General features: G+C 43.3%; 1 protein-coding gene across 3 annotated transcripts in view; it reads right to left on the reverse strand.

Annotated features, from left to right (window-relative positions):
- The window catches only part of LOC122555678 (ephrin type-B receptor 1), a 505,782-nt gene that overhangs the window by 179,781 nt on the left and 300,561 nt on the right, over positions 1 to 25,440 (reverse strand). For all 3 annotated transcript variants that reach the window (XR_015759253.1, XR_015759252.1, XM_087993907.1), the window contains exon 5: positions 10,726 to 11,061. Coding sequence is in view for 1 of the 3 variants with exons in the window: in XM_087993907.1 (XP_087850033.1) it covers positions 10,726 to 11,061 (336 nt within the window). In the remaining 2 variants the exon portion in view is untranslated. The remainder of the gene's footprint in view (positions 1 to 10,725; positions 11,062 to 25,440) is intronic.

Genomic DNA, 25,440 nt, shown 5'->3' on the forward strand with positions numbered 1-25,440 from the left:
AAACAAATTGCAGGAGGACAATACATTGGGGTTCTTTGAATTGCTCTCAAATGATCTGGTACAGACTTGATGGGTTGAATGGCTTTCCTCCCTGCTGTCTTACTCTAAAGGCATGAGAAGATTTAATTTTAAAAGTGTAGGCTTGCGTATCTGCTTGACTGCAGCGTGTGCTCACCTACAGTTTCGAAGGCTGAACAATGTGAGATGGAGAAAATTGATTTTCATGGAAAAATACAGATCAAACGGAAAGGAAAAGGGTCTTTGAGTTTGCAGCTAATGTAAAATATCCACATATCCTGAGGGAAAAAGATGCTGAGCAAAAGCAGCTTGATTTAAGCTTCAAATATTATGTTAACAGCAAATGGGAACAGATCAGTCAGCAGGCAGCAAACTGAATGTTACTCCTAACATTTAGCTGCCAACAATAACACATATCTTTTCTGAATTAATATCATCATTAACATATTGATTGATTCTTTGAAGAAACTATCAATCCTTCCTTTTGATTCACACAGTTAGATTTATTTTGTTATTACGAGAACTTAAGCTTTTCTTTTAACTGATTCACATTCAGTTCTCATTTTTAGCTGGAGAAATTCATCCAGAAATGATGATGCGGTGTGCAAATGTTTGCAGGAATTGTTTGGATCGTTTAGTTACAGAGCAGCTACTAGCACCAAACAGACTGTAATCCTGGTCGGGACAAGCCTAGACACTCTGGTCTGACAGCTCAGGGATCACTTTATCACTGAACTACAATAACGTTTAACCAACAAGAGGTCATCTTGATATCGAATTGAAAAGCGAAAGAACTGCAGATGCTGGAAATCACAAACAAAAGCAGAAATTGCTGGAAAAGCTCAGAAGGTCTGGTAGCATCTGGGGGGATGTATCTGGGTTTATTAACCTGTTGGATTATAACCTGGTATTGTGTGATTTTTAATTTTGTCCAACTCAGTCCAACACTGACACCTCCTCATTTTGCAGAAAGTGTGGACTGCAGATGCTGGAGATTAGAGTCAAGATTAGAGTGGTGTTGGAAAAGCACAGCAGGTCAGGCAGCATCCAAGGAGCAGGAAAATCGATGTTTCGGGCAAAAACCACTCCTGATGAAGGGTTTTTGCCCGAACAATCGATTTTCCTCCTCCTCATTTCGGGTCCAGTGATCTTTCCTCAGAACTGACGGCAGCTAGGAAAAAAGTTGTTTTTTTATGCAGAAGATAGGGTAGGGGGTAACGGGGTATGGAGTAAATGATAGGAGGAAATTTCCTAACTACCATCAGTTCTGAGAAAGGATCACTCAACCCAAAACATTAACTCTGATTTCTCTCCACAGATGCTGCCAGACCTGCTGAGCTTTTCCAACAGTTCCTCTTTTTGTTAGCGACTGGCTTTACTGGTGGGCCATGAGTGAAAGAATGTAGACATGTATCGCACCTTTTGGGAAAACCAGGATGGTTCATTCTCTAGCAAGGAAGTATGTCTGGGAATGTGGTCAACTGTCACAATATATGAAAGGTAGCAGCCATGTTGTGCAAAGCAAGATCCCACAGACAGTAAGGAGATTAATGGCCAGGTGATTGATTTTCAGGTGTTCGCTGAGGGACAAATATGGGCCAATATAATGAGTCAATTTTTGTGCTCTCTGAAATGGTGCCATGGGATCTTTCAAGGTCACCAAGAGAGAAAAAACAACAGATGGGCATACAATGTGAGAGCAGAAGTCAGTGCTTCCATTCAATAAGGTCACGGCTGATCTGATTACTCCACATTCTCTGATCTTACAAACTTTCAACACTTGCTTATTAGGAATCTGTCTACCTCTGCCTTAAGAATTACTCAAAGCTTTCACAAGGACACTGGGGACAGATGCTACAATTCCATCAGCACTGGGGTATGACAGCCTTGTGAGGCAGAATGCCACAGAAAGAGGCGAATTACTGCAGATGCTGGAATCTGCACTGAAAACAAAAAATGCTGGAAATCACAGTGGTCCAGGCAGCACCCGTGGAGAGAGAGAGCAAGCTCATGGTTCGAAATTAGATGACTATGCATCAGAGTAGGTGCCACAGATAGCCATCAGGCTATGAATTGACTATACACTGACTCTCATCAAAAACATGAGTGGGATTCTTACAATGAAGGGTCCAGGCAAGTGAGCTCTTGTGCTCATTATTCCTGTTGCTAATCGATGAGGGAGGAATATTGGGTCTAAGCAATGGAATCCTCAAGGGTTTCTTCCAGTAATTGGATCATTTAATGGCACTGAAACAGGCACTTTGGTTTGACATCTGATTGAACAATGGCACATCCCATGGGTATGGCTTTCTACCCCTGGATAATTATGTGCAGTGATAAAAAAAAATAGCAGAATGACAAGGAAAAGGCAAGGAACACAATAGGATGAATGGACTCCTTCGGTGCTGAGACCTTTTCTGACCAAAATCTGGGCTAGAGTCTCACCCTAGATTGGACGCTCAAACTTGCAAAGAAATTTCAACCCGGAGGTTCTAACCTGGTTGACTGAATATTGCGATTACTGAGGCAAAAGTGAGGACTGCAGATGCTGAAGATCAGAGTCAAGATTAGAGTGGTGCTGGAAAAGCATAGCAGGTCAGGCAGCATCCGAGGAACAGGAAACAGAATTCCTGATGAAGGGCTCCAGCCTGAAACATTGACTTTCCTGTTCCTCGGATGCTGCCTGACCTGCTGTGCTTTTCCAGCACCACTCTAATCTCGATTGCGATTACTGAGACAAGTCACCATAAACAACACAGACCCTGAAGAAATGCCCTCCCCTTTCTTCACTGGCTATCTCAATACTGCATCTTCCCTTCTGAATGGGAGACTAGGGGATTGAATCAGTATGCAGTTAACACCAGAGTTTCTCAGTCCTGCTGATTGATTAATGCAACAGGCAAACATGCAGAGGTGAAGCTGGTCTGAGGCAAGCAGAAGAGAGGGGCTGGTAAAATACCAGCCCCAAAATGTCCAGATGATGCACAGTAATTTTCAGTGTTGTGTTAAGAATCTTCAAGCCTTCTGAAGTAAGCTGCAGAAAGGACATGAGCACTGCTGAGTAACTCTTCTCCCTCTCTCTCTCTCTCTTTCTTTTTCTCTCTCTCTCTCTCCCCCTCTCTAGTTTCCAGTAACATGAAACCTCAATGGATCTCTGATTCCAGTTACAGGTTGGAGGCAGCAAAGCACAATGTTGAATTCAGAATGGGCTTTTAAACATAATGATGCAGTAAAAACAATATTTACTTAGAAACATTTATTCAGGAAACAGGGAACCACTGAGTCTGAACGGTACAAGTTCTGCAATAATGAGGCACAAAGAACGTTCATCAATGTACAGCTCCATATTAGATGTCAATCGTGTCAGTCCCAGTGAATTTTAAGTCAAAGCAAGAGTAAAATGAATAAAATCTAATCTCCTAGCTCAATTCAAAGATTTAAAAAAAGAAGAGGATGAAAAGCTGCTGAAATGCTGAAGATAGTCCTTTTCAAACCATTTGAAAGATTCAACCATTGACCTGATCTAATGTCAATGGAAGAAGCTGGAACAGGAACGAAAAGGAACATTTAGCTGTGTAAATCATACTGAGTGGAACAGGCATCAATGACGTCTCCAGGACACGTGTTACAATTTAATTGAGCAATTTCCTTGACTTACTTATGGCCGCTGCTATTTGGTTCAGTTCCCTTAAAGAAATGGCACTATTCGAACGTAGCCCGAATGTCAAAGCCATATAGTCCATCATGGAATGTCGTTAAGGTTTTGAGTGGAAGCACTTTTCAGAGGCAGGCATTAGAAGCGTAATGGCTTTCCAATAACAATGCAGAGAACCAGAACGAATCCGAGGAGATATGGCTTGAGCAGGAGCACTGAGGTGTGAGCAGACCATTTAAAGGATCAGCAGTCCCTAGAATGCTTCCTGTTGCAATTAGGAGACTGAAATCAAATCTAGGTTCTTTAAACGAAAATAGATGATCTTTTACCCAACCACTTTGAATGCGTCAGTGAAAGGTAATGAATTTTAAGCAGAAGAATAATGACTGCCTTTTATTCTGGGCACTGGGAATTCTCTCAGATCAGATCAATGTACAATGAAGTACAGTGACTGTGGTAAACATGGCCAAAGGGGCCCAAAAATGGCAACAACATGAATGGTCAGAACCTTTTGTTCTATTGGTGATACTGATTGGGAAAAGAGTATTGACCAGGATGCCTGGAGAATTACCTAATTTGACGTACTCAGTTAAGTTCTAGGAGATGCTGGGTAGACACCTCAGCAAAGGACACTGCTTCAAAAAAATACACCAATCAATTTGTACCATATGGAAATATTACACTTATTCAATTGTCATAAGGCAAGCACTTATCCAGAGGCACGAGTACTGCCAAATGACCAGCCCCAGACCAGTCACCAGGGAAACCTTGCGAATATTTCCAGATTAACAGTCAAAAGTGAGCTTGAAATGACATTTAATGAAATATTTTGCTTTCAAAACTAAATTGCAACAAAAATCCACGTCTTTGTATTTGAAAATGTAATGCTGCAATGGGGAGATTTAAAAGATAAAGCGGAGGATGACTAATGCAAGGTATATAGAGAAGACTCAGGGCTGCATTTTCTGGGGAGTGGCAATCACAGTCAGATTTCCACTCCACTCTGAATGGGGTTTACTTACTTATCTCCTAGGTCAATTCAACTGTGTACTTGTCATGTAGGATTAGTTGGGAAATAAACCACGATCCCTTTTTAATGGCAGGAGTTGCTGTATGCTATAGAGATTTACTTTCTGTCTACTTTCTGATTTGAAAGTTCAGTCAGCCACTTTGACAGCTCCTGTGAAAGGGTGAAGGATAAGTTTGTGTGTGACAGTAGGGTGCCAGATATTTGGAGTACTAGGTGAGTGGAGTGTAGGTGGCAAGGTGAGAAGGATGCCAGGTAAGTGATTGAATATTTAGGGTTGGTTGGAGTAGGTAGGAGGTATCAGGTCTGGTGAGGGGAGTAGGAAAGGTGGATATTATGTCCAGCAAGAGAAAGGGATTTGCATTAAGTCTTCAATGAGAGGGTGGTCTCATGTCTGGCAGTAGGCATTGACGTTTGAGGGGGGTGCACTGCCATCAGGGTTTGGAGGTATTCTACAAATTTTGGGGAGTTTGGGGATATATGTGGTAAAACGAAGGCCCTCCTCCTTTCATACCTCATTACCCCATGGAATGAACAATTCTACAAAATCTAAACTTCTCAACTCTCCTGAATGCAGGAAACTGTTCAAGTGGAATTTTTTTTTTGCAAGTTATCCAAATTGGCAAGAAATGTATCTTTTAGTTTTTGGGATCTTCATTGTTATTGTTTAAGGTATTATGCACATTAATCAATTTGACTGTTTCCTTATGGTCTGCTACCCACTGGGCTATTAAAACCTATCTCACTCCCAAGATCATTTAACTGTCATGTACTAATTTGTGACGGTCCACTATTCTTCATTAAAAGCTATGGACCAGAGCAATACAAAAGCTCAAGTATGAGAAGGTTTACCAGTATTGGGGGAATTTCTTTTTTTCTTTGTGGTTCTGTGGTCCTATTGTGATGGCGTGTTCATTTGTTACACTCCACTTCCTAGTAACTAGACTGACAGTCAACCAGAACCACAAATTCGACTGGGACAACGCAACAATTATAGGACAAGTTAAACAGAGGACAGCCAGCAAATTTCTAGAAGCATGGCACTCATCCACAGATTCCATCAATAAACACATTAACCTCCTAGACCCGACATATTGACCAGTGCAACAAACTACCAGAATAGACAACAGGAAGCACCGGAAATGAAACTAAATAAATTCCAACCGACACAGTAGAGCAGCACGTCACAGGTGGCTCCACAGCACTGGGGATGTTATCCAGAAAGGGGAACAAAATGTCTGCAAACCAACTTCCCAGCTCAGCGAACACACCCACAACAACTGCAGTGGGGGAAATCTTAACCCCATCTATTAAACTCACATGAACCTGGTGTGTGGGCAAGTATTATTAGTGTCTGAATAACTCTGTCTTGGACTGAAGAACGTGAGGTGCTAGAAACTGCAAATTGCCACAAACTGCTGGACGTTTTCTACAAATCCAAAGCTAGCTTTGTGAAAATGATCTCCTGGTGCGTTTCATGGAGTTTCTTGTGTTCGTACATTTATTAAACCTGTCACTTCAAGTTGGGGATGACCGTTAAAAATGTTATGACCTCTTTAATGAGGAGATTAAAGCTCTTGCAACAGAACTCAACCACAAATGAAGGAAAAAACTGGATTTTAGTTTCTCAGTTTTTTTTTAAAGAACAGACGCTCGTTAGGAAGTTTAAGTTTGAAACAGCATTTAGGAGTCATGTGATATCAGCAAACTTGTCCACAAACCATCTGAGGAGTTAATTTCTATGAAGTTTGCTGACTTAAGTTTTATCACCACCAGACAGACAGGAAGGGGGAGAGAGAGAAGAAGTCTGATGCAGGTTCAGATAGAGGAAGCGGTCTTTCAGCAGGATTGCCATTATTAGTAGGTTCCAAGCAGTCAGATTTAGTGAGAAGTCCTGAGATGCTTAATGGTCAGTGAGATGAAATTCCAGAAGCACAAGATATCAAGAAGGAAAACCTCTCACAAGGCCATTAAAAACATGAGCTTAGGGAGCCCATGTTAATTAATAAGTTTGTAGTTTGCACTCAGGGTATTGGGCAATGACATTAGCTGAAGAAGATAGTATTGAGTGAATGCACAGAAATTCTCCAAAAGGAAAACAATTGCCAGCTGAGTGTGGAGAGCGGGGTGACTCTGCATATCTATAAGTGTATTGGTGAGATAAAAGGGATGAACTTTTCTTTCTGACATTTGTAATGAGGGTGCTCCAATAGTCTTGTATATTGTAATATATGTTTGTTTCAGGCATGGGCAATAAACGTTTACATTCTTTTGTCGAAAGTACATTTACAGCCTTGTATGAATATGCTCAGTGACTCACCTCTCCTGTAAACAAAAAGAAAAATGAAATGTATGATCTATCACACCAGGTTTTACTCTGGAATTTGATGCATCCAGTATTGCTTTCAGCTGGGATTCAAACAATATGCAGTGATTTTAAGAACTTTGAAACACTTTTCTCCTCTGCACCAAATTCCCACTGTCATCAAATTCCTGCAGTCACTCGATTTGCTAGGTACACCTAGCTCTATTCACATAACTGATCTTGAAGTAAAACCAGCTCAGCTCACAGTCTGTCGGAGAGCCAGGAAAGAAAAAAGGGGAAATGCTAAACAGAATGATTCAATGTGCAGCCTGGGAAAGAGGGGACAAAGGTCTCAGAACACGTTGTCAGCCCAGGCCTAAGGGGAAACAAACAGCAACAATTGACGATCCTGCAGGAAGCAGAATTCCATTGCAGTGTCGAGCCAGGAAAGAAGGATACACACAAGAGATGGCTGCAAGGAGACAAGGAATTAACTTCCTCTGTTGTGTTACGTACATTCTAAATAAAGCAACACATTCACAGCACAAATTGTTGCACTTCATTGTCTGATTTTTGAATATAGGGAGAAATAACACTTAGTTATGTCATTCCACAAACGTTTCAGGTGGCTGTTTGCCTAAACCGCATCCTTATTGATGATGTTGAATGAAAAGAAAGATTAAAACTTCAATGCTGAGTGAAAGGCATGGAATATGGCTCATATGGTTGAGTATATACATTTATTAAAAAAGCTTTGAATCCAGACTGGGAAATGACATATTTTATTCCCTCTCCTAGGGGAATATTCGGATAATGGAGTCTTTCAACACAGCATGTGAAGGGCTTACTGTACGACTGATGGAACGGAGTGGCTAGCTCACAATTCACAATTAACGTTGACATCATGTTTCAGCCTCTGATGCTGTAATAATAAAGCACACTCCACAGCTGGGAGGTTAAACACACAATGGTTATTCACCTTGACAAGCAAACTCCTGCTCAAGGCTGCCCCTTTGTTTCTGGCTCCATAGCAGTTTGCAATGGGATCTGAAAGCCATCTGGCCTTACATACAGCTACAATAGGCCATTACATAACTGGGGTGTGAGGCAGCCTGTCTTTGGAGCAGGAAGTTTGCTCTTCTATGTCTGTCACCATTCCACTCCAAAGGATTTTCGGCAGACTGATATGGTGGCTCAGTGGTTAGCACTGCTGCCTCACAGCACCAGGGATCTGGGTTTGATTCCACTCTCGGATGACTGTCCGTGTGGAGTTTGCACATTCTCCCCAAGTTTGCGTGGGTTTTCTCCAGGTGCTAAAATTTCCTCCCACAGTCTCACGATGTGCAGGTTGGCAGATTGGTCATGCTAAATTGCCCATAGTGTCTGGGGATTTTCAGGCTAAGTGGATTAGCCATGAGAAATGCATGGCTACACGGTTAAGATAGAGGGGATGAGTGTTGGCGGAATGTTCTTCAGAGGGCTAGTGAGGACTCAATCAGCCGAATGGCCTGCTTCCATACTGTAGGAACTCTAGGATTCTTTGATCAGCCACAAGCAGATGGTGGGAATCTCATCAATCGTATAAATGGACAATTGACATTTCCCTGTGATTTCATTCAGATCCCACTGTGAATACATTCGGATCCCACTGTGAATACATTCGGATCCCACTGTGGGGGGATTAGAACTGCTGAAGCTGCCACTGAAATCTCAAGATGCTGGGATGCTAATGAGCAGACACTCAAAATACTGAGCACTAGGGTGTAGGTTTGCTTGCTGAGCTGTAGGTTTGATATCCAGACGTTTCATTACTTGGCGAGGTAACATCATCAGTGGCGACCTCCAAGTAAAGCGAAGCTGTTGTCTCCTGCTTTCTATTTATATCTTTCTCCTGGATGGGGTTCCTGGGGTTTGTGGTGATGTCATTTCCTGTTTGTTTTCTGAGGGGTTGATAGATGGCATCTAGATCTATGTGTTTGTTGATGGCGTTGTGGTTGGAGTGCCAGGCCTTTAGGAATTCTCTGGCATGTCTTTGCTTAGCCTGTCCCAGGATAGATGTGTTGACAAACACATAGATCTAGATACCATCTATCAACCCCTCAGAAAACGAACAGGAAATGACATCACCACAAACCCCAGGAACCCCATCCAGGACAAACATATAAATAGAAAGCAGGAGACAACAGCTTCGCTTCACTTGGAGGTTGCCACTGATGATGTTAGCTAGCCAGGTAATGAAACGTCTGGATATCAAACCTACAGCCCAGCGAGCAAACCTACACCATAAACCTCAACCTGAGCTACAAACCTTCACAAACCTTGCAAAAATACTGAACACTGTTGGTCGTGATGGTGGGTGAATTTGCCTCTGAAAGTCCACACAGAACTGGGAGAGCTCAGTCATGGAAGTGGCCCATCAAAGGAAAGTCACTCTAATCAGCAGAATGGACAGAATCGGTGAGGAGCTGTTCCTCTGATCACAGGTCTGGTCTCTCCCTCTCACTCTCAATGGTGAGCCTATCAGCAGTAAATGTGGAGAGAATCAACCTGTGATTGGAAGAGAAAGTGAGTCATAGCAATGAGCGAAGACATCAGTCTATTCTCCAGCATAAATCTCTTCCACTTAGCAAAGTGAAGGAATGCTGATTTAAACATTTTGCCTCCTAACAACACTCTCAGTTGGACTGTCATCAGCCATGTAGCACCAAGCATCGATGCTGGGAACTGGAATTTCCAATTTGCAATTCTCTCACCTCTGCAGCTTTCACCCAATGCTCAATCATCAGTGTGAACAGTCACCAGCTCTTTCACAGAGAAATGATAGATCAGGCAGAGACAGAAGCTAGGAAACCTACTGGTTCTGGAAACAAACTCTCTTTGCTCAATAGCAATCACATTGGCAAAAATAACACCATAGCATCTCTCGCTGCACACCTCCACACATTCATTAAGCTCTTTGTTTAGTTGAGTGTTACACTCAATTGGCTGCAGGGCAGAATGAGATTTATTAAGGATGTGGGATGTGCAGTAATTCACACCTATCATCTGGTCTGACAGTATATCATTTAAAATAAATAGATTTTTTCATAAAAAAACATAAGAGCTGGAAAGAATGCTAAATAAAATGATGTACTTTCTTCCATGTTAAAGCACTCTAATGTATTGAGACATCTTCAGCCATCCTAAAGGAAAGGGTAATTTGAGCAATGAGCACCTTTCCTTATGTTATCTTGTTACCTTCCTGATCCAACACACTCCATTCGGTCTTATGTAATGATTTGCATTTATATAACACCTTTAATACTGTAAAACATTCCATGGTGCTTCATAAGAACACACTGAAACAACATTAAACACAAAACCATGCAGAAGGGTATTAGGACAGGAAACTAAAATTTTGTCAAGAGGTTCAAGCCCTGTTCTGGCTGGGCTGGATTTGGGATCTGCCTCCTTACCCTACCTGGATTGGAGTCCATAGCAATGGGGCCCAGACTTATCTTTGAACAGGGAAATGAAGGAAGGAGAAGGAACGGTGACATGATTCACAGGCTGGTGGCTTGGATTCAGTTGGCCAATTTATGTTGTCAAATAGCATCGTGGGGTGGGTGATTTTGCTAGGAAAAGCAGAAGTGCAGGAATCAAGGAACAATGAAATGGGACAAGAAAGAATGGCAGTGGGAGGCACACCAAGTGAAGCAGGCAACTCCCACAGTCACTCACCGGCTTGGTTTGTGGTCACATTGACAGATACATGCTGTGGGGGGAACCTCGTCTTGCCAGAGACTCCGTTGACGGCCTGAATCTCGAACGTGTAGGGAGTGTGTGCCCAAAGGCTGCTGATGAACACCCGAGTTTCTGTCAGGCCAAACTGCCTGGGTACAAACTCCACATTCTCATCACATCGGGTGCACAACCGCCGGTTGCTATGGCACTTCTTGCAGACAATGTTGTACATGACATCATCACGGCCCCCAACGTCCCGTGGTGGATTCCACTCCAAAATGATGGAGGTCTCATTCACACTGGATATCACGTTGCGTGGGCCTGATGGAACACCTGCAAACACAAGAAAAACCGTTATGCACATCTGTATTGATCAGCTTTTCTGCCAATGCATCAGCTGTTTGCTAATCTGATTTTGCACCATTAGCTTAAGGATGGATCCTTGTTTAGTGGGGGAATCAAAGTTTAGCTGAGGTAGATGGGAAGGTGGTATTTGGAAAACAAATAGATGAGCCATGATCTTATTGAAAGATACAGCATACCCGAAGAGTTGAAAAGCTTACTTCCGCTCCTACATCATGATTGTATGTAGACTGTAACCTTACTGCACAATGTTACCATAAACTCCCACTCATTGATCTCCAAGTTCACACACGATCAACTGATGTTTCAGCACAATGTTGGGCAGATTTGTGAGGAGTTGGCCAGATTTGGGAAGCATTAAAAAGGGCCCAATTCCAGGATCCCGGCCTGCGTTCAGCAAACTTTGCCAGAGTCGGTCAATGTTGTGGACAGCCTGGATGAAGAGGTGGGCATTTCAAACTATAACCCCACCCCACCAGTCGCACCCCTATCATTTTGATGGAGTTGGGCCTGTTTAGTTATTATATTCAGTTCAGAGCACCTTGGAAGAGCCATAAACCATGGGGAAGGCCAATTGCCAAATGGGGAACCAAAATAATTCAAGCTGAACTTAGCCCTACAGGAAAACTCATTTGCATAGGAGCATGAGCTTTGATTGTTTGACATCTTTATTACCTTGTAAAAACCTGATCTTTCTTTGAGCCATCAAATTCAATATCTTTCACATCTGACGAAATGAATTCAGCAGATTTGTCCTGAATCACTGTCGTAATGATCCCACTCTGGGTCAGATCGGACACATTCAACTTCATACTCATCCTTTACAAAGTATTATCTTCATCTTCACCTAATAGTATCAGATGTTTTGCATTTTTTGAATGATCTGTTGCCACTTTGTAGACATGACTGATGACAAAACCACACAAAATATCCAGACAACTGCAAGCATTTTGCCATTGCTGGGCCAATATCTTGTTCGTTAACCATCCACCTACACCAATCAGTGCAAACATGACCCTCAAGTTGTTGTTGAACCATGCATCCAAAGGTTGAATAACAGACCTTCACAGACTCATCAGTTATTAGACTCATCAAATCCAAACATAGAATCATACAGTAAAGACGACACCCTTTGACCCATCAAGTCTGTACTGCCAAGAAATATTCCACCTAAAAAAGCTGCTTTTCTTTACATTGGCCACCAGGATGTCTATCCCAGATATAACATCACTCCACTCACATCCATTCACAACTGTTGTTGTGGACATGCACAAAAACTCCTTCAAGGAACATGATTTTGAGTATGGTTTTATGTTTAAAAATTACCATGACTTTTACTTTCTTTCTAGTGACAATGATACCACTGTAAATCTTGTCTTCTCATTCACAATGGTGTCAGACTGTTTCCAGCCCTTTCCACTCCATGGTGTGGCTACCAGGCACATGAAGGTTCATGCGTGTTTTATCCATGTGGCTGACCTGGCGTAGTGAGTATTTGTGTTTTCATGGCTGCCTGATGCTGAATTGCTAGAGCTGATCGAGCAATCACAACACCCTTCTCAATCTAGAGAATATCCAAATGGTTTAAAATCTTCCCAGTTTTCTAGACTGTCCTTAAATATAAATACATATTCCCAGCAATTCAGCTTTATTGACAGAAAATCCAGTGGACATGAGAAGTCATCATATCAGTCTTCGTTTTCAGACCCTTGGTCCACAGGGGTATTCTTTTTTCATGTTTTTAACACCGTCATTAAAAAAAGCATATCAAAACTGCAGATGCCTTTTTTTTTTGCATCGTGTGTATGTATCTGAATGTGGGATTAAGGAGGATATAGTTTTAATTTTGGTCCATAATTTAAGTGTTAATCAGTATATGTAACTTGCCTTAGGAACAAGTTTGTTCATAATCCGTGGATTATTTTGAGTTATTTAAAGAAGGCTGGTGGCTATTTCTTTTACTCTGAAAAGTAGTATAAAATAAGCAATTGGCCAGTTTGGTTATTGAATCAAAACGTTTATGCTAATGGAGCGACGAGTGAAGAAGTGGGCCTCGATTATCATTGTTCTGCTTCCATCATAGTTGGAGCAGTATACACACATTGCATTTCTGGTGGCAATGTACCCAAACTGACGGTTTTCAATCACCTATTCGGACGAATGCTTCTTAGAATCAGGCCAGTGGCTGGTTCCTGTTCTGAGGACAAACTCGTCTTTGGCATCTTGCTCAGGATGGATGCCTCTATTTTCATCATCACACCAGTGTTTCTGTAACACCAAAAAATCTCGCCAAAGTGAAGATATTTGACGAGTTAATAAATACTCGAACTTTTAGCTTGAAACTAGCTTCATACTTCATGCGTTTTGAAGACTGAAGAAGTTGGGACTGTTCTCCTTGGAAAGACGAAGTCTGAGAGGAGATTTGATTGTGGTTTTTCAAAGCCATGGCCAGGCTGGATAGAATAGATAGGGATAAATTGCTCATACTCATAAATGGATCAAGAACGAGAAGGGTATAGATTTAAAGTGTTTTGCAAACTAAGAAAGGACGATGTGAGGAAAAAAAAAACGTTCTTTACAGTTTGGGAGTTAGGGTTTGGAAATGGCTGGAAATGTGGGCAGCCTCAATTGAGGCATTCAGCATGGCACTGGATAATTATTTGGATTGAAATAATGTGCGAGGTTATGAGGAAAAGGCGGGAGATTGGCACAAGATCATGATACTCATGTTGAGTTAAGAAGTATGGCACTGGAAAAGCACAGCAGGTCAGGCAACATCCAAGGAGCAGGAGATACTCATGTAATGATACTTATGTAATGAGCTGCTGCAGGCATGATGGGCCGAATGGCCTCCTTGGCGTCATGACAATTCTGTTATTTTAATTCCCTTGATCATTCAACATGTTGCGTGCTCTCTGTCAATGCCTGTTTAACTTGTGCACATCTTTACCACACAAACTGTATCATCTGCTTATCTGATTGAGCCCAGTTATAAGGTAAGTTAAACCTCAATTTGAGGGGTGAAAAAATTGAAGCTAATACAATTATCCCACATCCTGGCTGAAATGGAAAGATAAATGCATATGACAAGTACACACAAAAATTTGATTTTTAGGCCCGAATAAGTAGGCTTGCCTTTTTTGTGGGGTTGATTGAACATTATGTTCAGTGATGGAGAGAAAGAGAGAAAGAGAGAGAGAGACTGAAGACTCTACAGCATACAGGCAGAATGACACCATGGAAAACTAGGTTACTGTATTTGACCGAATTGTTCATTCCACTTGACTTTAGCTTTTTCTGCTGGAAAAAGAGACGGAGAATTCAGACAAAGCCTCCAGGTATGTTGGTACAATCAGGAACTGGGATAACATCAGAAACCATAAAAGTGAAGGTCTAAGTGATTTATCAAAAAAATTTGCAACCCAGATATGTCAGCTGTGGGGTATGGGGCATAGAGTGCATGGATTTAGGGTGTGGGAGCTGCAGAGGTTGGGGCGGAGGGAGTGTGGATAATGGGATGGGGGTATGAGGTGCGGCGTGGGGTGTAGGTTGAAGTGCATGGTGGGTGTGGTGTGGTGTGAGGAGTAGGGTGTGTGTTGGGGTGTAGGGTGGGGTGGGTTGGGCTGTGGTGTGGGTTGAGGTGGTGGGGTGTGGGGTGAGGTGGGTGGTGGGATAAGGGGTGGGGTGTGTAGGGGGTGGGGTGTGGAGTGGAAGGTGGAGTGAGGTGTGGGATGAGATGTGGGGTGGGGTAAGGGGTGGAGTGATGTGGGGTGGGGTAAGGGATGGAGTGTGCGGTTAAATGTGTTGTGTGGTGCTCCAGTTTGGACATCAGTGGACAATAGGCTCCCAACATCAAATCATGTGATCTGTATCATATGAGGAGTGCTGACAAGGGAGAAAGTTGAAACTTTATTGCTGGAACAGCACAGCAGGTCAGGCAGCATCCAGGGAACAGGAGATTCGACGTTTCGGGCACAGGCCCTTCTTCCTGAAGAAGGGCCTGTGCCCGAAACGTCGAATCTCCTGTTCCCTGGATGCTGCCTGACCTGCTGTGCTGTTCCAGCAATAAAGTTTCAACTTTGATCTCCAGCATCTGCAGACCTCACTTTCTCCTGACAAGGGAGAAACACTAGTTGAAACTAGATTTTTCTTTTTGACGTAGCATGATCATTTTTATTTGCATATCATAGAATTATAGCGATATAAAGCACAAAAACAGACCCTTTGTCCAACTTGTCCATGCCAACCAGGTATCTTAAATTAATCTAGTTCCATTTGCCTGCATTTGGCCCATATCCCTCCAAACCTTTTCAATTCATGTACTCATCCAGATATCTTTTAAATGTTGCAATTGTAACCTCTTGTTGAAGGCATAGGTTTAAAGTGAGGGCAGCCATCTGATCCCAAGAACTAATTGAGTGAATCTTCTCACTACTATTTCCCTGGATTGGGCGAGTCCAGAACTAGAGGGCATAGGTTTAGGGTCAGAGAGGAAAGATTTAAAAGGACGTAAGGAGCAATTTTTTCATGCAAAGGGTGGTACATGTATGGAATGAGCTGCCAGAGGTAGTGGTTGATGCTGGTACAGTTACAACATTTAAAAGGCATCTGGATGGATATATGAATAGGAAGGATATGGGCTAAGTGCTGGAAAATGGGATTAGATTAATTTAGGATATCTGGTCGGTCTGGACGAATTGTAAGTAAGGGGCTGTTTCCATGCTGTACAGCTCTATGATTCTATGACTTCCATAACATGTATATATTTTTTTCAGATATAGAGACCAAGACTGCACACAATATTCCAGATGTGGTCTCATCAAAGTCCTGGACAGTAAATATAAAATAGACATTAATAAAGATTTCACAATTCTGATATCTTATGTATAAAATGGTCAGAATTGTGAATCCAGGAGAGGTATATTTCCTCAGAGAGTGGTGAGAGTGTGAAACCTGCTAGCACATATAGCGGCTGAGTTGAGTAGCAATGATGCACTTAGAGGGAAGTTGGATAAAAACATGGAGGAGGAAGAGATATATGTGATAAAATAATTAAGTAAATTGGGGAAGAAATTCTTGTGAAACAAAAGCCAGTTGCTTCTAATAAAATAAATCCTGCCTATTATTGGGGTAAAATTATATTCAGAGACATGTCAATGTGTTTACAATAATGTCCTAATTTTAGCATTAAAATGTCATTCATTCACATTCAAATGTAATGCATTCATATTTAAATGGTAATATTATTCACAAGAACCCATTTAAAAGTTTGTGGCAAAAGCTACAGAGGAGATGTTCCCAGCTGCAGCTGAAATATTCTCAACCTTTCAGTAACATTGCTACCTTTGATCTTTGAAATCATACACAGAAACCGGCAACAAAGGTGAAAAGACAGAAAAGAGATAGGTTCTCTGGAAGATGCAAGGGATTCTGGCCTCAAACAAGTTAATTTTGTTCTTACTTCTCAGCCTTTTGCTTGGCAGACACTTGCTGTGTGACTGTGCTGTCAACAAGATTGACAAGGTAGAAGTCAGTATCAGTGACTGGTTTTGCACATCAGCAATTGGCCAATTCAGGAACCCATGAAAAACAGGCCCAATTTACAATCACTGACCCATAAAGATCAGGAGACACAAAAAAGGCTCTTTAAATCACCAAAGCTGAAAAATAACTCCACAAGATGGAGTAAACACAAGTAAATGAAAGGCAGCAGTAACACCCTCCCCAAAATATTTTGCAAATATCTTTATAATCTGGGCATACACTCACACACACACACACAATTGCAAGAACATACATGAAAACAGGCACACAGTACACAGACAGGTGAATGCATGTAGAGTTGTACACACATAAACGCATGCTCTCTTTATCTCTGTATTGTTTGCAAAGGCAGGAAGATATTCACCAAGGTTACAATTTCAATAATTATCCTTTTCTTATTTTTTATGTCACTTTATGTACTTCTCAACCCCAACTCTTACCAGGAGCTGTTGCCGAAGTACACTGGGAAATAAGTTGACCAACACATGTTAGGTTAAAACAAAATCATGTTCATTTCCATAATGTCTTTCACCACATCGAGATATAACAAACTCAATAGACAACAGACAATAGACAATAGGTGCAGGAATAGGCCATTCTGCCCTTTGAGTCTGCACCACCATTCATTATGATCATGGCTGATCATCCTCAATCAGTATCCTGTTCCTGCCTTATCTCCATAACCCTTGATTCCAATATCCTTGAGAGCTCTATCCAACTCTTTCTTAAACAAATCCAGAGACTGGGCCTCCACTGCCCTCTGGGGCAGAGCATTCCACACACCCACCACTCTCTGGGTGAAGACGTTTCTCCTCATCTCTGTCCTAAATGGCCTACCCCTTATTTTTAAGCTGTGTCCCCTGGTTCAGGACTCACCCATCAGCAGAAACATGTTTCCTGCCTCCAGAGTGTACAATCCTTTAATAATCTTATACGTCTCAATCAGATCCCCTCTCAGTCTTCTAAACTCAATGGTATACAAGCCCAGTCACTCCAATCATTCAACATAAGATAGTACCGCTATTCCAGGAATTGACCTCGTGAACCTACGCTGCACTCCCTCAATAGCCAGAATGTCTTTCCTCAAATTTGGAGACCAGAACTGCACACAATATTCCAGGTGCGGTTTCACCAGGGCCCTGTACAGCTGCAGAAGAACCTATTTGCTTCTATACTCAATCCTTCTTGTTATGAAGGTCAGCATGCTATTAGCTTTCTTCACTACCTGTTGTACCTGCATGCTTACCTTCATTGACTGGTGTACAAGAACACCCAGATCTCTTTGTACTGCCCCTTCCAGCCAATTAATTACTTTTAAAAAAAAACCCTATTGTAATGAAACACGCAGCTTAACAGAAACTGAGGGAGGGGCTGGGTCACTGAGACTGGGGGGAGGTGGGGGGAAAGTGGTGGCTGATAATGAAGTCTAGAGCTACAATGATGAAGAAACAGGATTTGAAGAGCTGGTTCCTGCTGTGATGTAAATGTGGCAGTGATCCTGGGGATGGTGACTTTCCCAAAGTTAATGCACAGCGTGGGTTGCAATACTGATGGTTTGTTTGGATGAGAAGTGTCTGATGATGAGCAGGAGGAAGTTTGTCCATTGGCTGTGGGGCTGGGTTAGGTGCACACTTATATCTCCTGGATGACAAGCAGAAAAGCAAAGAAATTTCCTTTCACCCTGAGCTTTCTTTTAGCTATTGGGTTGCCTCAATCCTGGGATACTAATGTAGACAAGGTTATTTCAGAAGGGAAAAAAGAGGTAGACAAGCAAGAGGCTTGAAGAATACAGCAAGCCAGGCAGCATCAGGAGGTGGAGAAGTCAACATTTTGGGTGCACCCCTTACTCAGGACTGGGAATGGGTGTGGGGGAAGCTGCAGATAAAGGGGAGTGGGAGCAGGGTGGTGAGCACAGGTAGAGGGTATGACCTGGTTGGTCAATAGGAAGAATTCAGGTTAGGTGGATTCAGTCAGCCAGCATCCGAGGAGCATGAGAATCGACGTTTTGAGCATAAGCCCTTCAACAGAAATGAGGGGGTGGCCTGAGGGGGCTGAGAGATAAATGGGAGGGGTGTGGGGTTGGGGAGAAGGTAGCTGGGAATGCGATAGGTAGATGAAGTTGGGGGTGAAGGTGATAGGTCAGAGAAGAGGATGGAGCAAATAGGTGGGAAGGAAGATGGAGGGGTAGGACCATTCAAGAGGGTGGTCCCAAGTTGGAAGGTTGGATCTTGGAGAAGATGGGGGAGTTAAAATGGGGAAACTGGTGAAATCCACATTGACCCCATGTGGTTGGAGGGTCTCAAGGTGTAAGATGAAATGTTCTTCCTCCAGGCATCAGGGGGTAAGATTTCACAGTGGAGGATCCGGTATGGTTGGAAGGTCTCAAGGTGGAAGATGAGGCGTTCTTCCTCCAGGCATTAGGTGGTAAGGGTTTGGCGGTGGAGGAGATCAGGACACATGCATGAAACAACCCCAACGCCCCGTGGCCAAACACTTTAACCCCCTCCCATTCCGCCAATGTGGATTTCCCCAGTTTCCTCATCTCCCCTCCTCCCACCTTATCCCAGATCCAACCTTGACCTGTCCCACCTGTCTATCTTCCTTCCCACCTATCTGCTCCACCCTCTGATCACCTTAACCCCCAACCGCATCTCCCTATCGCATTCTTAGCTACTTTCCCCCCAGCCCCACCCTCCTCCCATTTATCTCTCAGCCCCCTTGGGCCATCCACTCTTTTCAGATGAAGAGCTTATGCACGAAATGTCGATTCACCTGCTCCTCAGATGTTGTGCGTTTCCACAACACACTCTTCAACGCTGGAAGGAAGGGTCAATCAGAGGAATGGTTGAGAGAGGTAGGGGCTGTGAAGGAAGTCAGGGAATGGTAAGGAGATTATTTGAAATTGGAGAACTCAATAATGAGTCCTCCAGCTCATAGGCTGCTCAGATAGAAGGCGAGAAGTTGTTCCTCCAATGTGTGTTCTGATTCACTGTGGCAATGGAGGAGGCCAAGGATGGTCATGTCGGAAAGAGAGTGGGAAGGGGAATTAAAATGGGTAGTGTCTGGGAGGTCAGGTCAGCCCCTATGGACCTGGCTGAGATGCTCTGCGAAATGTGTCCTGAGTTTATGTTTCACCTTCCTAATGTAGGGAAGACCACCTCAGGACCATTGGATACAGTAAACTAGGTTAGAGGAGAGGCAGGTGAACCTCTGCCTCACCTAGAAAGGCTGTTTGAGGCCCTGGATGGAGGTGAGGGGGGTGGTGTACTGGCAAGTTTTGCATCTTTTCCCGTTACAGGGGAAGGTACCTGGGGGTTCAGGGATTGTTGTTGGAGAGAGTGGCTCAATCCAAAGATTGGCAAAGGGAACAGTCCATGCAGAAGGCAGAGAAGGGTGGGGAGGGAAAGATGTTCTTGATGGTGGGGTCTAACTGGAGTTGGCGGAAGTGTTTAAAGGTGTTACGTTGGATTCAGAGACTGGTGGGGTGGTAGGTGAGGACAAGGGGGACCTTGTCTTTACTGCATTTGGGGGGGGCATTGGTTTAGAGCAGTTGAGCAGGGAATAGAGGAGGTACAGTGAAGGGCTGCTTGGATGACAGAGGGGAAAAAGCATATTGTTCAAAATAGGTGGACATTAGGGATGCTTGGGGATGGAATGTCTCCTCGTCTGAGCAGATGCAGCAGAGAGGGATGAATTGAGAGAATGGGATGGAGTTTTGCAGGATACTGGGTGGGATGACGTGTTGTCCAGGTAGTTGTGAGAGTCTGTGGGTTTATCGGAAATGTCCCTGTGGAGACAGTTGCCGGAGATGGAAATGGAGAAATCAGAGGTTAGCCAACAATCTTATAAAGAACAACTCACCTCCAGTTATCTGCCTCATTAAACCAGGTGAGTTTAATCCTAGCTGACCCAACCCATCCACCTTGTATCAAATTTACCTCCTTTTGTGGGTTTTCCACAACTGCCTATATATTGTACTCACTGAGTTATCAGTGCAAAACAACAGGTATCACATTTTTATCATTAGTCTTTTAAGGATGTCAGATTCTGACCGTGGAATGTGGCAGGTTCTTTACTCCAAACACAGACCATAAATTTGTATTCTGGAAACAGCTTGTACTCCCAATGCGTAGGTTCTAAAGCATGTCATTCCAGTTCAGTCACCCTCGATTAGGCCACACTGAACTGCCAGCTTTAGACCCTTTGCTTCACCCCACTGAGGCAGTGCTCCCAATGATGGAGGCAAAAGTTTGTTCATTAGACTGACCTGTCACCTCGTCCCAAATATCTTCACAAGAGCCATTGGAACGAACTGCCAGACAATGAAGTGCCTCCGAGAATCAATTGTGATGTAATGTCCAAGAGCTGAGTGCCCATCACTGGGCAGACAGAATCCTGACAGTGTGGGAGCAAGCCATTGGGCCCTTCAGGTCCATACCAACTCTCTAAAGAGCATTTCATCTAAACCTACTCCTTCCCTATCCCTGTAACCCTGCATTTCCCATGTTAATCCACCTAATCTACACATCCCTGGGTACTATGGGCAATTTAGCCTCGTCAATCCACCTAACCTGCACATCTTTGGACTGTGGGAGGGAACCGGAGCACCCGGAGTAAACACGTTCCCCAAGACATGGGGTGAATGTGCAAACTCCACTCAAGACAATCACCTGAGGGTGAAAGTGAACCCAGGTTCCTGGCATTGTGAGGCACAAGTGCTAACTACTGAGCCACTGTGCTTCCCACTGATGTCAGATAAATTCGGAATGGGTTCATTCCGTATGGGTTAGGAATAAGAAAGTGAGCTCTGCAAAGCCAGAGATATGAGGTGTAACTATGCAAACTCATGCATGGTGGGTGAGGGAAGGATGCACCATAGAGTGTGACCATGGCATAGCTCACGGTCACAGTCACCCTTCCAGACAATAATGATCACTTAGACCAGGTATTTGAGGCTGGTAAGCATATCCCCACAGTTCATAGACAGAATCCCTACAGTTTGGAAGGGCCACTGACTCCCTGAAAAACATCCCACCTCAATCCATACCCCTATCCTACCCGTGTAACCATGGCTAACTCACCTAGCCTGCACACCCCTGGACACTATGAACAATTTCACATGGCCAGTCCACCTAACCTGCACATCTTTGGACTGCGTGAGGAAACACAGCATCTGGAGGAAACCCATGCAAACAGAGTGAGAATGTGCAAACTCCACACAAACGGTTGCCTAAGGATGGAATCGAACCCAGGTCCCTGGTGCTGTGAGGCTGCAGTGCTAATCCATGAAGGAGGTCCCTTGTTTGCCATTATCTAATATGGTGGACGGTGGTTTTCCAGGCACATGCAACATTCTCACCACATAGGGAGCCTTAATAATCCGAGCAGCATCTGAAAAGTGAGTCCAGCAACTAACAATTTGTAGGTCCTCATTTCATAGATAAAATTATTCTGCGTTAGAGCATTCCTTCAAAGATATATTTGATCTCTGTCCTCAAGCCTTATTCATGTGGTCACGTGTTTCAGCTAATCCCATGTTAGTTTTAATATTCAGTCGGAATATCCTATCTATCATTGGACCCTTTGAAATTATTCGCTGGTAAAAATGAGAAAGGGTCAACAACACAGTCTGCTGCTTTTGGTTTAAGGCAAACATTTGATTCAAGCATCTAATGTTGGCCGCGACGCAATTTCTGGAGACCGTGAGTGCGAGCTCTGCCAGATAACACAGGACATCCCAGTTGTATTTTATCTTTCTCTTCACAGGCTCACACAACTCAGTCCCTGTCACAAGTTGAAGAGATTGTGTAGCTCCCACTTACTTTTGGGAAGGGGAGGCACTGTAAGTTTGGAAATGTCGAGTGATCAACACGAGATTGTTTTAAAAAATTTGTTCAGAGAATGTAGGCATCACTGACTAAGCCAGAATTTATTGGCAGTTTCTTAACATATTTATTGCCCAAAGGGCAGTTAAGTGTCCACAAATATTGCTGTGGGGTCTAGAGTCACATGTTGGCCAGACCAGGAAAGAATGGAAGATTTCTTTCCCCAAAGGACATGTGTGAACCAGATGGGTGTTCATAACAGTTGACAGTATTGCACGGACATATTTCACTAGTTTTGTTTCATTCAAACTTCATCATCTGCCACGTTCCAACAACGGGTCCTGGATTACTAGTCCAGTGACATGAGCATCACAGCACCACTGACTCCCCTATGGGACCACATTGTGAGAGGTCTGGGAATATGTTTTTTTTATTCATTTGTGGGACTTGGGCATTGCTGGCTGGCCAGCACTGATAGCCCATCCCTATGTGCCCATGAGAAGGTGGTGGTGAGCTGCCTTCTTGAATCGCTGCAGCCCACTTGCTGTGGGATGACCCACAATGCTGGGAGGGTGGAAATTCCAGGATTTTGACCCAATGACTGTGAAGGAACGGCGGTATATTTCCAAGTCAGGGTGGTGAGAGGCTTGGAGGGGAACTTGCACACGGTAGTGTTCCCAAGTACCTGCTGCCCTTGTCCTTCTGGATGGAAGTGGTCGTGGGTTTGGAAGGGGAAGGCTAAGGATCTTTGGTGGATGTTTGCAGCACATCTTGTAGATAGTACACATTCCTGCTACTGAGTGCCAATGGTGGAGGGGGTTGAATGTTTGTAGATGTGGTGTCAACCAAGCAGGTTGCTTTGCCCTGGATGGTGTCAAGCTTCCTGAGTGTTGTTGGAGCTGCACACATCCAAGCAAGTGGGGAGTATTCCATCACACTCCTGACATGTACCTTGTAGGCCAAGCAAAGATAGATAGTCAAGTCAGAATCTCTGTTCTGTATACAATAGGAGTTACAGTTTGATTATAAACTTGTGGTCTGCAATATTTACAATGTGCCTGCAGATACTACAAGTATTTAAAATCACAGAATCACAGTTGGTTACAACAGAAAAAGAGCCATTTGACCCATCACACCTGTGCTTGTTGTCAGGAATAATTTACCCAGTGCCACATCCCTTTTTTGTCCCCAAAATCAGCTTGCTTTGGAAAACCTCAATTAAATCCATCACGCTTTCTGCAACACATTCCAGACTCTGATAAATCACTGCATGAAAACATTTCTCCTCATGTTGACTTTGTTTTTTTTTCACCAAGTACTTGAAATCTGTGCCCTTTGGTTCTCATTCCAACCATCAATGGGAATGATTTTTTCCTTATCTGACCCAGTTGGTCATGTAACTACTTGGCATGATACCTGAATATTCGCTACATCAATGAGTTCTTCATAGTCCAGGATCCCCACTGAAAGCTCCCAGTCCCATTCCAAATGTTGACTAACCACTCTCTTTGGGTTTCCCTGATACCACAAGGCAAGGTGGACATCAGAAACCGAGTTAAAAATCACACAACACCAGGTTATAGTCCAACAGGTTTAATTGGAAGCACACTAGCTTTCGGAGCGACGCTCCTTCATTAGGTGATGAAGGAGCGTCGCTCCGAAAGCTAGTGTGCTTCCAATTAAACCTGTTGGACTATAACCTGGTGTTGTGTGATTTTTAACTTTGTACACCCCAGTCCAACACCGGCATCTCCAAATCATCAGAAACTGAGAAATGGATTTCCAAATGATACTTTCAGTTTGCTGGATAAAATGGAATAAACACATTTCATTGCCATGTATCCTTGATTTCCTGCTGCTGATAGACAAGAAGATTAAACTGTCCTAAATCTCAACGCCATGAGTACACACAATATCCTGGGAAGCATGAGCTTGAATTGAATTGTGGAATCTATCATTCCATCCTGATCCTGCCCATTCCTTTCTCGTTACTGATAGATACAGGAACAGTATTGCTAAAGAGAAGCCAGCAGTACTCAATGTTAAGTGAATTTGAAAGATAAGGAATTGCGATATTGGTCAATCTAATATGAGTTCACAAAACCGATTCTTGCTACAAATTGATTCCTAATGATGGGAATCTCAAATTACAAGTTGTCAGCATTAATGCCATACACTCAAGTCATTAGTCAGACTGAGACAGTAGCAGCAGTGAGGTGGAGGTGGAAGCTGCTGGCAGAAGAGCTGGCTCCCAGTGTTAAACAAGGTGGCTAGTGCCTGATCTTACAGAAAGAATCATACTATCAATGCATCTCACCCAAAGGCAAGGCTAGGAACTATGAACTGAGGGAATGAAAGCTTCTGATTTATACCCACTGATCCATGGGAGTGTGAGTTAATCGCATTTTCAGTTAAAACTCTCTATCCACTGCCCCTTGAAATTCAATGGTGTTAATCACTGAATCCCACACTATCAACATTCTGGGAATTCCCATCAAACAGAAACGCAACTGTACCCACCATATAAATATAGCGGCTACAAAAGCAGATCAAATGCTAGAAATATTGCGCAAATAACTCACTTCCTGACTTTCCAAAACCTGTCCAACATTTACAAGGCATAAGTCAGAAGTGTGGTGGAATATTCCCCACTTGTCTGGATGAGTGCAACTCCAACAATACTCAAGAGGCTTGACACCATCCAGGAAAAAGCAGCATACCAGATTGACACCACATCCAGCAGCATTCACTCCCTCCATCACTGACATTCAGACGCAGCAGGGTGTACTATCCACAAGATGGACTTGCAAAAATTCACCAAAGATCCTCAGGCAGTTCATTCAAACCCACAACTACTTCTACCTTGGGAGGACAAGGGTGCCAATGCAAGAGTACATCACACCTGTAAGTTCCATTCCAAGTTATTCACCATCCTGACTTAGAGTCATACAGTCACAGAGTCATAGAGATGTACCGCATG

The sequence above is a fragment of the Chiloscyllium plagiosum genome, unplaced genomic scaffold (genome assembly GCF_037043375.1).
Source record: "Chiloscyllium plagiosum isolate Xiang-an unplaced genomic scaffold, Cpla_swu_hap1 HiC_scaffold_13, whole genome shotgun sequence".
In the NCBI taxonomy this organism is placed as follows: Eukaryota; Metazoa; Chordata; class Chondrichthyes; order Orectolobiformes; family Hemiscylliidae; genus Chiloscyllium; species Chiloscyllium plagiosum.